Source organism: Raphanus sativus, chromosome 8 (genome assembly GCF_000801105.2).
Source record: "Raphanus sativus cultivar WK10039 chromosome 8, ASM80110v3, whole genome shotgun sequence".
NCBI classification, from domain to species: Eukaryota; Viridiplantae; Streptophyta; class Magnoliopsida; order Brassicales; family Brassicaceae; genus Raphanus; species Raphanus sativus.
The window spans coordinates 22,226,684-22,241,472 of record NC_079518.1 but is presented as its reverse complement, the minus strand read 5'-3'; the positions used below and the strand labels follow the sequence as shown (position 1 = coordinate 22,241,472).

Genomic DNA, 14,789 nt, shown 5'->3' with positions numbered 1-14,789 from the left:
AAAATTTATTTTAAATATAATTTTAATTTTAAAATTTTTATTTCTATATGTGGTGCAGGAAAATACATAGTAGGCTGTATAAATGAAGAACATTTAAGCAAAAAAGTGTGTAAAAAGTTTTTAAAATATTGCATTTGGAAGTTAGCACCCTCGATTGATGAGAAGACGAAGAGAATATGTGTCTGAGTGTCTGAAATTAAAATAAACTATATAAAGAAAGAAAAAGTGGCTTTCAAGGCAAACCCGTGACGCCTTCTTCCTTCTTTCTTTTCTGACACGACGATCCCTTCCGTCACCCACCACTTCCTTCTCTTGTTTTCTTAAACAACCCAATAATAAATAATTAAAAAACAATCCAATAAAACAAGTTTAGTATATAAAAAGAGTTTAGTACTGTAGTATATAATAATAGCTGTAGCACGGACCGGGTATCCTGGTATATTAAGATACATGGATCCGGATCCGTAAAAATTGATACTCAGATTCGGATTCAAGCTTTCCCGGTATCCGGGTTTCGGATATCCGGACTAAAATCCGAATGTCCGCGGATACCCGGATCCGAACTTTTTTTAAGAAAATTAAAAATTAAAAAATTAAAAATTAAAAATTAAACTGAAAATTAGCTGATTAACCATTTATTTAGTATATTTTAAATTATTTTAAAAAATAAAATTGAAAAATTATTGAAATTTAATAAATTAAAAATTTTATTTATTTTATATATAAACTATATATGGTATACATATATAAATATATTTATATTTTAAATATATAATAGGTCTGGATCCCGATCCGGATATCCAAACCTAAAATTTCACTATCCAAATCCATATCCGGATCCGTCGGATCCAAATCCGGACTCCCCGAATATCCGTTTTTCCGGACCAGATCGAAGTAGATACCGGATTGGATCGTGGATCCAGATTTTTATTTCAGGCCTATATAACAATGACTGTATTTACCCTTTTTGTTATCCTTATTTATTTTTCTCTATTGAGTCAACCCTTTTTTCTTTATGAGGTTTCTTCTATGTTCTTCTTTTCTGCAACTATTCTCAACTTATTGTTATTACCGGAAACTTTTTCTACATGCAATGCATTCTTTTACTTCTTCTTCCACAATTATTTTTTATTTTATTTATATGTTATATAAATTGATTTTGATGTGTGATTTTTATTTTTTATTTCTTATTAATAAATATTTTTAAAAATATTAAAATGTTAATACAAAATCTCTTAGAAAATACATTTTGGTTAATATTCGATTAAGGAAATCTAATATTTAAATTAGGAAAAAACACCAAAATACTTAAATTTATTATTTAAATAAGAAAAAAACGAAACCTTCTTAAATATAGCTTCATTTAATATTTTAGTGCCATATTATTGTAAATAAGATGAAAAATTCATGGCTAATTCAATTTTGTATTTCTATTTTAATAATATAGACATATCATTGTTAAATGAACCGTGTCCTTTGGTAATCTAAAAGTCCATAAGAGTTCCTCTACCTTTATGTTGATCAAAAAAAAAAAGAGTTCCTCTATCTTTATGGATCTTGCAAAGTGTAACGTTACTGATTAAATCTGACTTATAGATCATGCGAAAAACATAAATTATGTAATTAATTTAAAACAAAAGTATGTCTTTTTTGATAAAAAGCAAAAAAAAAGTATGTCGTGTGTATATTCCCCCTTCTTTTAGTTTCCTAGGTCATGTGTCTTTCACATGAGGCTCTGCTTTTCCTAGGGCAACTAGCAGTACTTGTTTCTCCCTCGTATTATATCACCTACAAGTAAATAAACTCGTACTGTATTATTTAAAATGTTATTTCTTAGTTTTATCTTTAATTTACAGAAATAATATTAACATATCATCCTATATTTTCATGTAAAACAATCCTTTACATTTGAACTTGTGCCTAGGAAAAACTTAAGAGAAATAAAATTCTGATTCATTACTAAAAAATGATGGCCATAAAAACAATCTACATGGAAAATGAACCAAAATTACAAGAATAATATAACATATCATCCTATATTTTCATGTAAAACAATCCTGAAAAACTTAAGAGAAATAAAATTCTGATTCATTACTAAAAAAATGGCCATAAAAACAATTTAAGATGGAAAATGAACTAAATAAATGGATAAAATGTTAGACATATCGTTTTTTCCTAAGAGCTTTTAGAGAAATATTTCAGAGAGATAAATTTAACGACTTTGATTCCTATTGTATATCAAGCTCTATTCAATAACAAAATTTGCATCTTTTTTTTTGTTTTTTTTGATTGAATATCAAATTTATTGATAAAAATGAGATTAAATTTACAAAAGGATGCTATACTGTTCTAATGTGTAAAGAATAAAAGAATGAAAGCTTTTATACTGCATTGATAGCAAACCATCTTCTGAGTAAGCCTTCCAACCTGTGATTCCCCTAGTACTTCAAAGATGAAGTATGATTTTTAGTCAGTTCCCAATGATCTTAGTGATCATCTCTATTGATGTGTTAGCACCACCATGTCTAGGAGAGTTTCTCTCTACAGCATATAGATAGATGTCTGAAACACTAAATGGATTAGGGCAGTGTCGAACTTGCTCCTGTTCAGCCACATTAACGAAGTGACAGTATCAGCCCAGTCCGGAGTAATTTCTGCTCCAAGTAATCGTTCAGCTACATTCATCCAAACCGTGAAAATATACGAACAAGCAAAGAATAAATGATCTCTATTTTCGTCTTTTTTCATAGTAAACACAAGCTTGCTCAATTCCCCAGTTTCGCATCCTAACTCCAGTGGATAGTCTATCTTTAAACGCTAGCCAAATCATTCATGCCAAACCATGAATGATTGTCGAGGTATGGCCTGAGAGAACCACACTAGTCGATGTCATGGGAGTATGGCTTTCTCAACTCGCAGGTATTCCCAAGTCCTTGCATCTTTATTGTCTCTAATCTATTTCTTTTCAAAACAAAAGATGAGGGATATATAAAAGTTCTTAAACAGCCAAACAAAGAATTTGTGATTTAATAACAACCTATAGAAGGAATTACTTATACAAAATGTGGAAATATAATAGCTTCAGTTGGTGGTGACTATTAGAATAAATTATAATGTATATTATTTGTCAAATTTTATACCAATTAGGTTGAAATTTTGAGTATTACATAAGTATCATTTCATTATTTTTCATTTTTCATACAATACAATTTGTTTTATGCTTTTAGCGATAAAGGATAATGACCAAAATTTTCAATGTTTTTATAGAATTGTAAATGAAAATTTTATTATTATTTATCAAACGATCACCGATCAAAGTTAAAAAAAAAACAACGAGAAGATAAGTTTAGCCATTTTTGTTGATAAAATAAGACAAAAAAAATTGAGTTTGATATTGAGGAAAAAGTGCAAGACTCCTGAAACATTGTTGATTCTTTTCATATAACTAAAAAGGGATGAAACTAGCCTTCATAGATATATGATATGTACAATGTTTTTTCACATCAAATGATTATTTTTATTATTTAAAATATTATGTAGATGAAGTGGAACTCGAAAATTTCATATGTTTTTGGAGGAATTTGTAAAGTACCTCTATTTTGTATTTATCCCACACAAATTTAAGACTATCCTAATAACTGTCTGTAAACTAACAATAATTGAAACAAAATACAGGATAGATTAATATTTTTACCGGTGTTCAAAGAAAAGTTAACATTTTTACTATACTTATAAATAGCCCTTGTTAAGAATTAATCTATTTCTCGTGGTATTAATGAAAATTTTGATATTGAATCGCAACTAGACATAAAAGTGACTGTTGACACAATTTTGGATATATTAATTGATGAGTCATGTTTTCATCTATTCAAACAAAACGAGAAAAGAGAACTCGAAGTATGTGTGACTCTCCTTATTACATCTTACCCTTCTGTTTTGAAACTTTTTTTCTTTTGTTCCGAGCCATCAGACTATTACTATATATATGAATAGTTTGGATAAAAACAAGACAATGTGTTTGTTCTGAACAATTTGTATAATTTATCCCTCATCAGTTTGAATGAATCTGGTTGTTTAAATATTTATCAGCCTTGATTTATCAGTTTTGATTATTAAAACATACTCATATGTTTCAAAATAACGTATGTTCTAGAATTTTCACACATATCAATAAAACAAATTAAATCGTAATTATAAAAACATAATTTATTATGATTACAATTTCCTTTATTTCTAAACAAAAAAAAATCTAAAAAAGTTTTTGAAATTTATAATTAATCATTGAAGTTGAAAAATGCATTGTAAATACAAAAATATATCTTTTTGAGACAATCTAAAAGAGAACAACTTAAAACTGACCTAGTCTTGAATCAACCTTGAGAATTATTTGGAGCTTAGCCCCAACATCCCCAGTCGACAAAAAGAGGATGATATCATGCATATAATTATAGGAAACACACAACCACGGTTGGCCTAGTGGTAAAGTTGGATTCAAGTCACGTTGGGAGAGACTATTTACAATGTTTAGGTTCTCGGCGAAGAAGTGAAACCACTTTTTTTGCACCAAAAAAAAACACACAACCGACGGTCTTTCTATATCTGACGCATAGATGACAGTCCAACTATTGACCCAAATATAAATCTGAATGTAGTGTGGTACCAACACCTAGCACCCTATTGATGATCTTATTGGCAGTTTCATCAGTGGATACATAATTTAAGTGTATTTGTCAAATTTGGGATACATTTAATTCGATAAGTCCATGATTTCTTTTTACAAAATATTAAATTTGATTCATGCGTCTAATTTTGTATGAAATTTCTTTTTACAAAATATTAAATTTTAGTAATATATTTCCAAAAATCTACTAAAGAAGCTAATTAATAAGACTGTTAGAGAACCTATTTAAGCAAAAGAATGGAAACTCGTGCCACTGAATAAGTTCTGGAATGAGACAAAAGAAGAAAGCAAGTAGAAGAGACACGAGAAAGAACCTTGTAGGGGTACCCCCTTGTCGTATATGCCACAAGATTTTAAATCTTTCCCAAATACTATAATAATTGTATTTTATGCACATTAATAACTTGTATTTGGGGACAAAATATAGAGATATAATCAAACAAAAGAGAAGGGAAACATCTTGCGGAAATATATAAACTATGTGTTCAATTAAAAAACAACTTTTGGGTGCAGTTTCTTTTTATCCTATTCGCTCTGTGGTCTCTCCTGGAAATTCACGTGTCTTGGGTTATAAATTAGACTCATCGTTTCACGCCACTCGATTTGTATTTTTCTCTTTGTTTTACCCATCACGTTCTAATATTGGAAACAGGGATATGAATTATTATCTTATACATTCGATTCAAGAAGAAGCAGAGAAGTCATGTGATGAAAGAAGCCAGTCGTAGTTTCAAACTTCAGTTCACTTTAGAAATTAGAATCGAATCTTCTAGTTCTAGCTCTCCATACATCATAGGGGCCGCATATCGTCATGCACATGCACATGCACTGATGCACAGACACACACAGAACGTGTTTATATATGAGACCACCATCGCCAAAAGGTGGTACGTATGCGATAATCAAGAGCCCAGGAAAATTCAAGTTATATTAAGGCAAATTTATGTATGAAAAACATATTCATACATGATCTCAAAACGGAGATTTTTTTTTTTTTTGTAAACCAAAACAAAACGGAGAATTTTTATAGTTATTATTATGCCATTCTAAAGGTTTTAATAACACACAATTTTTTTTTGTGGAATAGCAAAATTTGTTTATCCATTACATTATTCCGCAAGATTCATGAAATTAATTTCCTTCAAATTTGACATTTCAATATTTCATAGATTAAAATCAAAAAATAACAAGATAACCTGAGCTTATCTTTATTTTCTAATTAATATTTTATATAGTATCAGCACGAATATATTCAACTCGTCCAATAAAAGATTAGGAATCATCCTCACAAAAACAAGAATTTGCCTCAGCCAGTAAATAAAAAACACGCTATCTTAGATGATAATGGAGCTCTGTGTTGAGATTGTTAAAGCTTATGTCCAACTCTCTATTATCGATTACTATGATATTGTCCATTTTGAATTTTAATGGCAAGTTCGTATGGATTTACTTATAATTTCTTTTCAGAAAAGACATCATTACTAATTAGAGTTTGACATATCTTTATATGTTATACACTCATTGTCTAATTTTTTAGTGTGAGATTTAGTTTGATACCTCACATTCACTACAAAAAGATAGTTTTACATCATTTATTTTCAATATTTGCATTATTTATAAATGATGTAAAATTCTTTTACATCACTTATAAAAGTAACTCTGAAAGTGGTGATGCAAATAATTTACATCAATTCATATAATAATTGATGTAAAAATATATATTATTTGCATCATTCACATAAATGATGTTAAAATATGTCATTTATTATAAATGATATTAGTTTTTTTACATCAATAGTGTTAAATGATGCAAGTAGTTCTATCAATCAAAATAATTGATTTCAATAATTTATATCATTTATAAATAACTGACATAAAATTAGTATCAATTTAAAAAACTTATTAAAATGATTTATTTTGTTAAATAATTCCAATTAATATTTTTACTGAATATTTATATTCTTTGTTGCAATTTTCTTTCTTTCTAATATCTATTATTATCTTGATAAACAAATTCATATTTCACAATTGTTGATTAGAATATTGAATTAATACATCACGGTTAAAACAATCATTCACAAAAAAAAACACACACAAAAATCATACATCAAACCCAGTCGACATAAACTTCAGTTCCTATTTTTTTTTTGTCGATGAATTTTATTCCATCTTGTAAACGCAGTAACTCGTGTTCCATGTTTCTTCGTTCCATGATAGGAATCATTCATCATAATAGCTGGAGAAACTTTTGTTCTACAAAATTTAAAGCAAAACAGAAAAAAAAATCAGAAATCATGTTGAAAGTTAGGAACTCTTGACATCCTTGTGTGAATAAAGATAATCATTTTAAGTATAAATAGCATAAAAATTTTAACCTTTATTTGCATATCTCCACTGATTTTGAAACTCATTGTCTTCACCTTTGTTAACCTATCAATGATGATAATATGGAAACCATTCCATATAATAAGAAAGAAATAAGCAATCGAAAAGTGTGAAAACAGAATATGCAACCATTTAAAAATGACAGAGTAGAAACAATTTTTACGCTGTGTCGTAACTGTGTTGAATAAGTCTTTCAAAGGACTGTGTGGAAGAAGATGAGGTTATAAAAAAATGACGTGGTCTATATGCAGTTTGTTTGTTGTTACCAAAAGATTGTGATCTAGTGGATGAGAAAAAATAGGAGATATTACTATATTTTTGGAAAATATATATATTTTAACCGTTTTTTTATTTACAAAACAGATTATGGCAATAATAGAAAATTAGTTACTTTATTTGTTTAATTATGTCGAAATATGTAATATTATTTTTAATTTTAAAACAAAATATTTTCATTCGACTTCTTTATTTCTTTATTTAATTAGATATTATTATGAGCATAGAAATACTTATAACAATATAGTTTTTTAGATTCTTTAACAATAAATATATTCAGTTATCATTTTAGCAATTCATAATATGAAATTATTTTAGTTACTTATCAAATAGATTTTTATTTATATATATTTACCTGAAAATATTGAATATTATAGTTTATAATAAGATCTTCATCAATATACTCAACAAACAAAGGAATTACATGCATATTAATATTAAATTAAAATTACGTTAGTAGCATTTTAATTATCAGTAATATCAAGTTTGCATATTTTATTGAAATGATGTTACTTTGTATCATTTTCTAAGTGATACTAATAGAAAATAGTAAATGTATCAGTTATTTAATTGATGTAAAGTTGTATCTTGTATCAATTTTTGGAAATGATGTAACAAATATAGATTTGTATCGGTTTTACTGAAATGATATAAAATAATTTAATAACCGTATCATTTATTATAATCGATGTTGTAACACATATTTTGAATCATTTGATAATAAATAATGCAAACTAATATCATTTAAGTAAGTGATTCTATTTAAGTGATGTATTACGACTGTTTTTTGTAGTGATTCTTCTTTTCAAACTAAGGACCACATTCATTTCGTGTGTTTTTCCTTTAACGGATCATCTTAGCACCACCTTGTACTAGTAATTGTAGGGCCTCCTTTGAGAAAGTATCTTCTATTACATCTCATTTCTTTTAGAATGTTCTCCTACAACATAACAGATTCATGATCTTTTGACTAGTCTGCAGCAAACGCCTTCTTCCATCTTGAAAAGTCTTATTCCTATTCATTAGATATACCATTCATTTTAAAAGGGTATTTAGGTCTTTTTAGAGATTTCTTGTCAAACTGCTCTAATACTAATTGTTGGATTTATTTTTAAGTCAATGTCCAACTCTTTATTATTCGATTAGTATGATATTGTCCACTTTGGACCTAAGAGCATGTGTATAGGTAGATACTTTAATTGTATCTTAAGTGAGCTTTAGTACTTTTTTAATTATTATCATTAAGCTAAGATACATTATTAAGATACACTTAATTATTTTTATTTATAGGTAATTTCTTTAATTAAAGTTATTAACAATAAAAAAATATTAAATTTAAATTTAAACAAATTTTTTTTTTAAAAAGATAAAATTTATTTATTAAATTAAACAAAGTTAAACATGACATTTTAAACATAACATTTTAAAAATAGATTTTTTTGTTTTACAAAAAAAGATTTTAAGGTACATTATGAGTCACAAAGTGACGTTATCGTTTCAATGTCTCTCTCTAAGAAGACACAGGACTCGCAATGGAACCCCTAAGGCTAACAGAATCAATGTCTAAGGAAGAGGTTCGTAAATCAAGCACTACTCCAGAAATGCCTATATGTAAAACAAGAAACCTAAACTAATTTCAGAAAATAAACACAAATCTGAGAATCGGAGAGGATCCCAATGTAAAAAGTTCAATCGAGGGAGGGAGATCGAAAAAGAACTAACGGAGAGACGGAGAAGAGGAGGAGGTTTGGCAGTGGAATGAGTGATGAATTGAGCGGTGACATCGCCAAATCCCCAAAGGAAACCAGAGCTGATGACCTGCGTTTTCACTGGATGAACCGTCAGGCATCGCTGGTACCATCTCCAAAGCTTTATCATTATTATTCGATTTCATATTTTGGCCGGAGAACCGCCCGCGGGAGATGGCGATTTTTGGTGGTCGACAGAAACAACCTCTCCTCTCTCCAATCAAGTTTGAACACGTGCCCTCAAGATACACTCTCTCCTTCTCTTAACTAAGCGACTAGTTAAGGCTAAAAGGTGTTTTTATCTTTTTTTTTCTAATCAAAATAACTTTAAGATATGCCTTAAAATATGCCTATAAACATGCTCTAAGAGGCTAGCCCGCGTGATTTTATTTTTTTGGTGTCCTTTTTAAAAGGATTCGTACTAACTTGAGTTTAACATATCTTACTTTGATACTACACTTATTGTCTAGTTCTCTAGTGTGGAACTTGCTTTGATATTTCACACTCCGAAAACACGGAAAAGCAACACAGAATCCACACAAGATGTTTAAATAAGTTTAATTTTATCAAAAATTGTATCTAACTATATTTATACTGTTTTATTTATAACTGAATAAATTAGTGTTAAATTATACTTGCACTGATATTTTTTTCAAAAATATTAAAATATATATATCAAAGCAAAAAGCATCTATTATGAAATATAAATAATATCTCTTTGTTTCTTAAAGATGCATACTTTAGAAAAATAAATATTAAGGTGTAGTTCTATGTTCATTTAATCAGTAAGAAGATCTCCAACTTTGTGCTATCTTTTTCATTTTGAGATGGAATTTAAAGTAAAAAAAAACATTCTTATTTTATTTTATTTTTTTATTCTGTAAAAATAGAAACTAAATTATGGCCCGGGCGACAGCGCATATTTTATTTTAAATTAATTTTCTATAAATGAATTGAATGTTTTAAATTAATTGAATATTTTAGTGTTAGAAAAATTTTAGTTGCATTTCATTTATTTTATGTTACATAATAATTGTTATTATGATTGTTTTGTATAATTTATGTTGATAATAATTTGGTTGATATCATAGTTAGTTTAAATTTATTTTTTATATTTAGAGTTAACTATTATTTTCAGATAATATATATTTTGAACATTTTCATAACTATTTTTGCTATTTTATTTATTGAACAACATAGTCATCTTCAATGCATCTTCAGATAATAATATATGTATAATATTTAATTTAATTTTAGTTATTTCAATTCTTTTATGCTTTTTAATAATATCTCAGTAATATATGTATTACATATTATTTAGTTATATTTAAATAATTTTTAATTATAAAATTTATTTGATGTCAATTTATTCCATTTATTTATATACATTATTTATTTAATACCAGAGATCTCTTCAGCTAGATCTTTGGTTGGCAAAGAACTAATTAAACGGGTGGGAATAGGGTCATCCATATCTGTATGGAATGATCCCTGACTCCCAACCACTCGCCCGAGACCAGCAATCAAATATTAAGTTACCAGTCTCCCTGATCTTACGGTAGATCAACTGATCGATGCTGATCTGAGAATATAGACTTCCCAGGCAATTCAGGCTCTAGTGGATCTCCAGTATGTAAATATTATAGAGAGTATACCATTAAGCAAAATCCATAGAATGGATAGAGATGGATGGCATTTTACACAAAATGGGAAGTATTCGGTTAAATCTAGGTATCAATTGGAAAGGATGTATCCCGATAAGGAAAAACCCTTGGTAATATTTAGGCCCACGGTGAATGCTCTTAAGACACACTGTTGGAAATTCCGTTGTCCACCGAAACTCAAACATTTTCTATGGCAGATAGTGTCAGGGTGCATATCGGTGAGAAATAATTTACATGCTAGGGGACTATCGGGGGATATATGTTGTGATAGATGTGGACCTCCAGAGGAATCGATAAATCATGTGTTTTTTGAATGTTCTCCAGCATGGCAAGTGTGGGCTTTATCCCAGATACCGTCTAATCCAAACATATTCCCATCTGAATCTCTTTATACAAATATGGATTATTTGTTCTGGAGAGTTCTACCGAACTTGGAGGATCATATCTTTACGTGGATCTTATGGTATATTTGGAAAGGAAGAAACAATAAGGTTTTCAGTAATTTGGATATTGAGCCGATAAGTATACTTAAACTCGCGGAAACAGAAGCTAAGCTTTGGGCGGATGCACAATTGCTCGCTATCCTGGTGGTAGATCGCCCAATTCCGAGTCTACCATCAATACCAGGTCGCTGGTGTTTGACAGATGGTTCTTGGAAGGAGAACGATGTGTTTTCTGGGCAAAGATGGTATAGTACTCTTCAAGGTTTTGCGGATCTAATGGGGGCTAGAAATGTCAGAGCTTCCCTTTCCCCTCTTCATTCTGAGGTGGAAGCATTAATTTAGGCAATGGAGTGTATGCAAAAATTGCATCAGTTTAGGGTCACGTTTGCAACAGACTGTTCTCAATTGGTAAAGATGGTGTCGGAACCAGAAGAATGGTCTGCTTTTGCATCTTACTTGGAAGATATCAAGACCTTGCAGGAGAATTTTCACAGCTCAGAGATCATTTATGTACCACGCACACAAAATATGAAGACCGATTGCCTAGCACGAGGAGCTATGACTCAAGCGTCATTTGTTGTGCACATGGATGACGATGCACCAACTTGTTTACAAAGTCTATATGAGTTTGTAAAATTCGACGACAAAAAAAACGAATGTAATTTTTATCTATAAAAATATAAATAAAATAATCTATTAGTTCAATTTATTTGATATTGATTGAAATTATTTTGTAGTATCTAAACCTCCAAAATAATTTTTACTTATTTTTGATTTTTTCATAAATTATGTGAAAGTTTTATTAAAATATTTGATTTATAAAATTATTTGAAAGAAAATTGATAAAAATCATTAAAAGATGAGACCTAATGTTTTACATTGTTTGGATATAAGATTAATTATTTTGCTGTTTGGAAACATAGATTGTAATATAATACTGTTTCTATGATTACTTTATAATAGAAGAGTGTATTTAATTTAAAATCCTACAAAAATGTAAGTCAAAGGAATGTTTCTATTTTAATAAGAGAGATTTAAATTTAAATGAATGTATTTTTTACTAATGAAAGTATAAATAAAATAATGTATTAGTTTAATTTGTTTTATATTGATTGAAATTATTTTGTAGTATCTAAACCTCCAAATATAAGTTTTACTTATTTTTATTTTTTTTCATAAATTATGTTAGTGTCGTAATCAATTATTTGATTATCAAATAGTTTGAAAGAATATTGATAAAAAATATTAAAAAGATGAGATCTAATATTTTATACTGTTTGATCACAAGATTAATTATTGTGTTGTTTGCAAACATAGATAGTAGTATAGTATAGTTTTCAAAAGTAATTTATAATAAAAGAGTTTATTTACTTTGAAATCCTATAAATAATATTGGGTTCAACAGAATGTTTGTGTTTTAGAGAAAAGAGATGAGTTTACTCTATATATAAGTAGTTTACTGTATTTATTTTTATTTTCACCATAAAATAAAGTAGAGTTTGAGTAAAAATCTACTTTATTTTGAAGTTATTCTAAGTTGACAAAACTTGAATTCAAAACTGATAAGATAGTATTCTGTCTCCAGATTTCCATTTTACTATCATACAACATCAAATTAACGACTCTTAGCCTAAAACATTGTTTAATTTTCTGATTAAAAATCAAGGCCCCAAAATCAATGGGTGAATTTTGAGTTTCCTATACTTTTATTTGTTTGTTTTGTCTCCAATTTTTCATTTTACTATCATAGGACAGAAAATTAACAAATCTTAGCCTGAAACATTGGTTAATTTTCTGATTAAAAATCAAGGCCCCAAAATCAATGGGTGAATTTTGAGTTTCCTATCCTTTTATTTTTTTTATTTTGGTTTATTTATTTTATATGAAGCTTTTCGATATATATAATACAATTTTATGAATACAAAACATAAGTTATATGAGAGAATCTCCAATGTATATATTTATACTTTTCTCTAAAATAGAAATCTTTGTTTATAGTTAATTTTTCTCCAATGTATAAATATATACTAGATTTCTTTTATTTTAGAGGAAAATATAGAAGAATATTAATTTTATTTATATATTTAGAGGTGAAAATAATATATTTCTATATTTTCTCTTTATAGATAGAGAATTTATATTATAGATGCATATATTGGAATAAACATACATCTATAATAAAATTATATATTTTAGGGACAATATAGAGATAAAAATAGAAATGAATTAGATAGAAATAATCTGAGATGTTATTAATCAGGTCATGAGAAAAATGTGAGATATATATTTCGCATCTCTATCAATACAAATAAAATTAAAAGGGTTATAATTTGTTCAAAAAATAAAAATTAACATACTGAATCAGATATTGAAAAAACTAATATAATATACAAAATAAAAAATATATGTCTTATATCATATTATGAATAAATTCTTCTAAAAATTATTATTTAAAATTAGGCGTGGTACTTAATATCCGGATCCGTTATCCGATCTGAGGTCCGCTCCCATTCGGTCCGAAAAATGGATATACAGGGGTTCTGGATCCGGATCCGGGTAGTGATTCTATGGATCATGCGGATCCGGATCAGAATAGTGAAATTTTAGGTTCGGATATCCGGATCTGGACCTAAAATTTCACTATGTATTTTAGATATTTAAAATAGAATTATTTATATATATATACCATATATAACTTTTATATAAAATAACTAAAACTTTATTTTTATTAAATTTAAATAATTTTTCAATTTTCGTTTTAAAAATGATTTTAAATAGACTAAATAAATGGTTACTTAGTTATTTTTAATTTAATTTAGGTTTTTAAAAATAACATTTAAATGCTCGGATCCGGATATCCGTGGGTATTAAGATTTTAGTACGGATATCTGGAAGGTTCGGATCCAGATCCGGGTAGAAATTTAGCGGATCCGGATATCCTAAAATACTCTGAATACCCGGTATATCCCACTCCTACTTAAAATAACAAACAAACTAGTATCTAATATATTAAAAAGGGAGTACAAATATAAACTACCCCTTAGTTTTCAGAATTATTTACAATGTCATGCCACTGAGGTTATTAATTAATTAACCATTTAAAATTATTTGTTTTTAAGTTTAATTAATGCATTTTCAAAACCGAATTCTGACTAAAAAAAATATGGCAACAATAATTAATAAACCTAACGTATAGTATTCATTATTTTTCATATTTTATTATTTATGTGTGTGTTTGGATATAATTAATTATTCTAGCTTTAAGTAGTTAATGAAGAATATTGTATTTTAATTTATGTAATTATTATTTTTATTATTTATTATTAATAACTAAAAAATAAAAGTTACATAAAAAATCATCTGTATAATATATAAATATACTATGTTACATATATTTTCATATAAATAATATCCAATGTAAGTTTCAGTATGATAAATGTTGAAAATATAAAATATATAGCACCATATATTTTAAACAATATATACAACTATTTTATTATACATTATCATAAAATTTTGGTCTATACAAAATTTAAAATACATTTGTGTAGATATACTGGTCATATTCTAAAAAGTGTGGATGATATAATTG

General features: G+C 27.7%; 2 protein-coding genes across 2 annotated transcripts; both read left to right on the top strand.

Moving 5' to 3' along the window:
- The first annotated feature begins 8,874 nt into the window (after window positions 1-8,874).
- On the top strand, window positions 8,875-9,361 carry LOC130499079 (uncharacterized). Its single transcript, XM_056992982.1, has 2 exons — window positions 8,875-8,953; window positions 9,030-9,361. The coding sequence occupies exons 1-2, from the start codon at window positions 8,875-8,877 to the stop codon at window positions 9,359-9,361; spliced, it is 411 nt and encodes a 136-aa protein (XP_056848962.1).
- Window positions 9,362-11,152: 1,791 nt separating this feature from the next.
- On the top strand, window positions 11,153-11,539 carry LOC130499078 (uncharacterized). Its single transcript, XM_056992981.1, has one exon. It carries the CDS (start codon window positions 11,153-11,155, stop codon window positions 11,537-11,539), a length of 387 nt encoding a protein of 128 aa, XP_056848961.1.
- Window positions 11,540-14,789: the final 3,250 nt, after the last annotated feature.

What these genes read in the sequence shown, in the direction of transcription:
- LOC130499079 (XM_056992982.1), top strand. Translation starts at nt 8,875, where the DNA reads ATGGAACCCCTAAGGCTAACAGAATCAATGTCTAAGGAAGAGGTTCGT. An exon ending in TACTCCAGAAATGCCTATAT is followed by an intron (nt 8,954 to 9,029) that starts GTAAAACAAGAA and finishes CAATGTAAAAAG; the next exon opens with TTCAATCGAGGGAGGGAGAT.
- LOC130499078 (XM_056992981.1), top strand. Translation starts at nt 11,153, where the DNA reads ATGGATTATTTGTTCTGGAGAGTTCTACCGAACTTGGAGGATCATATC.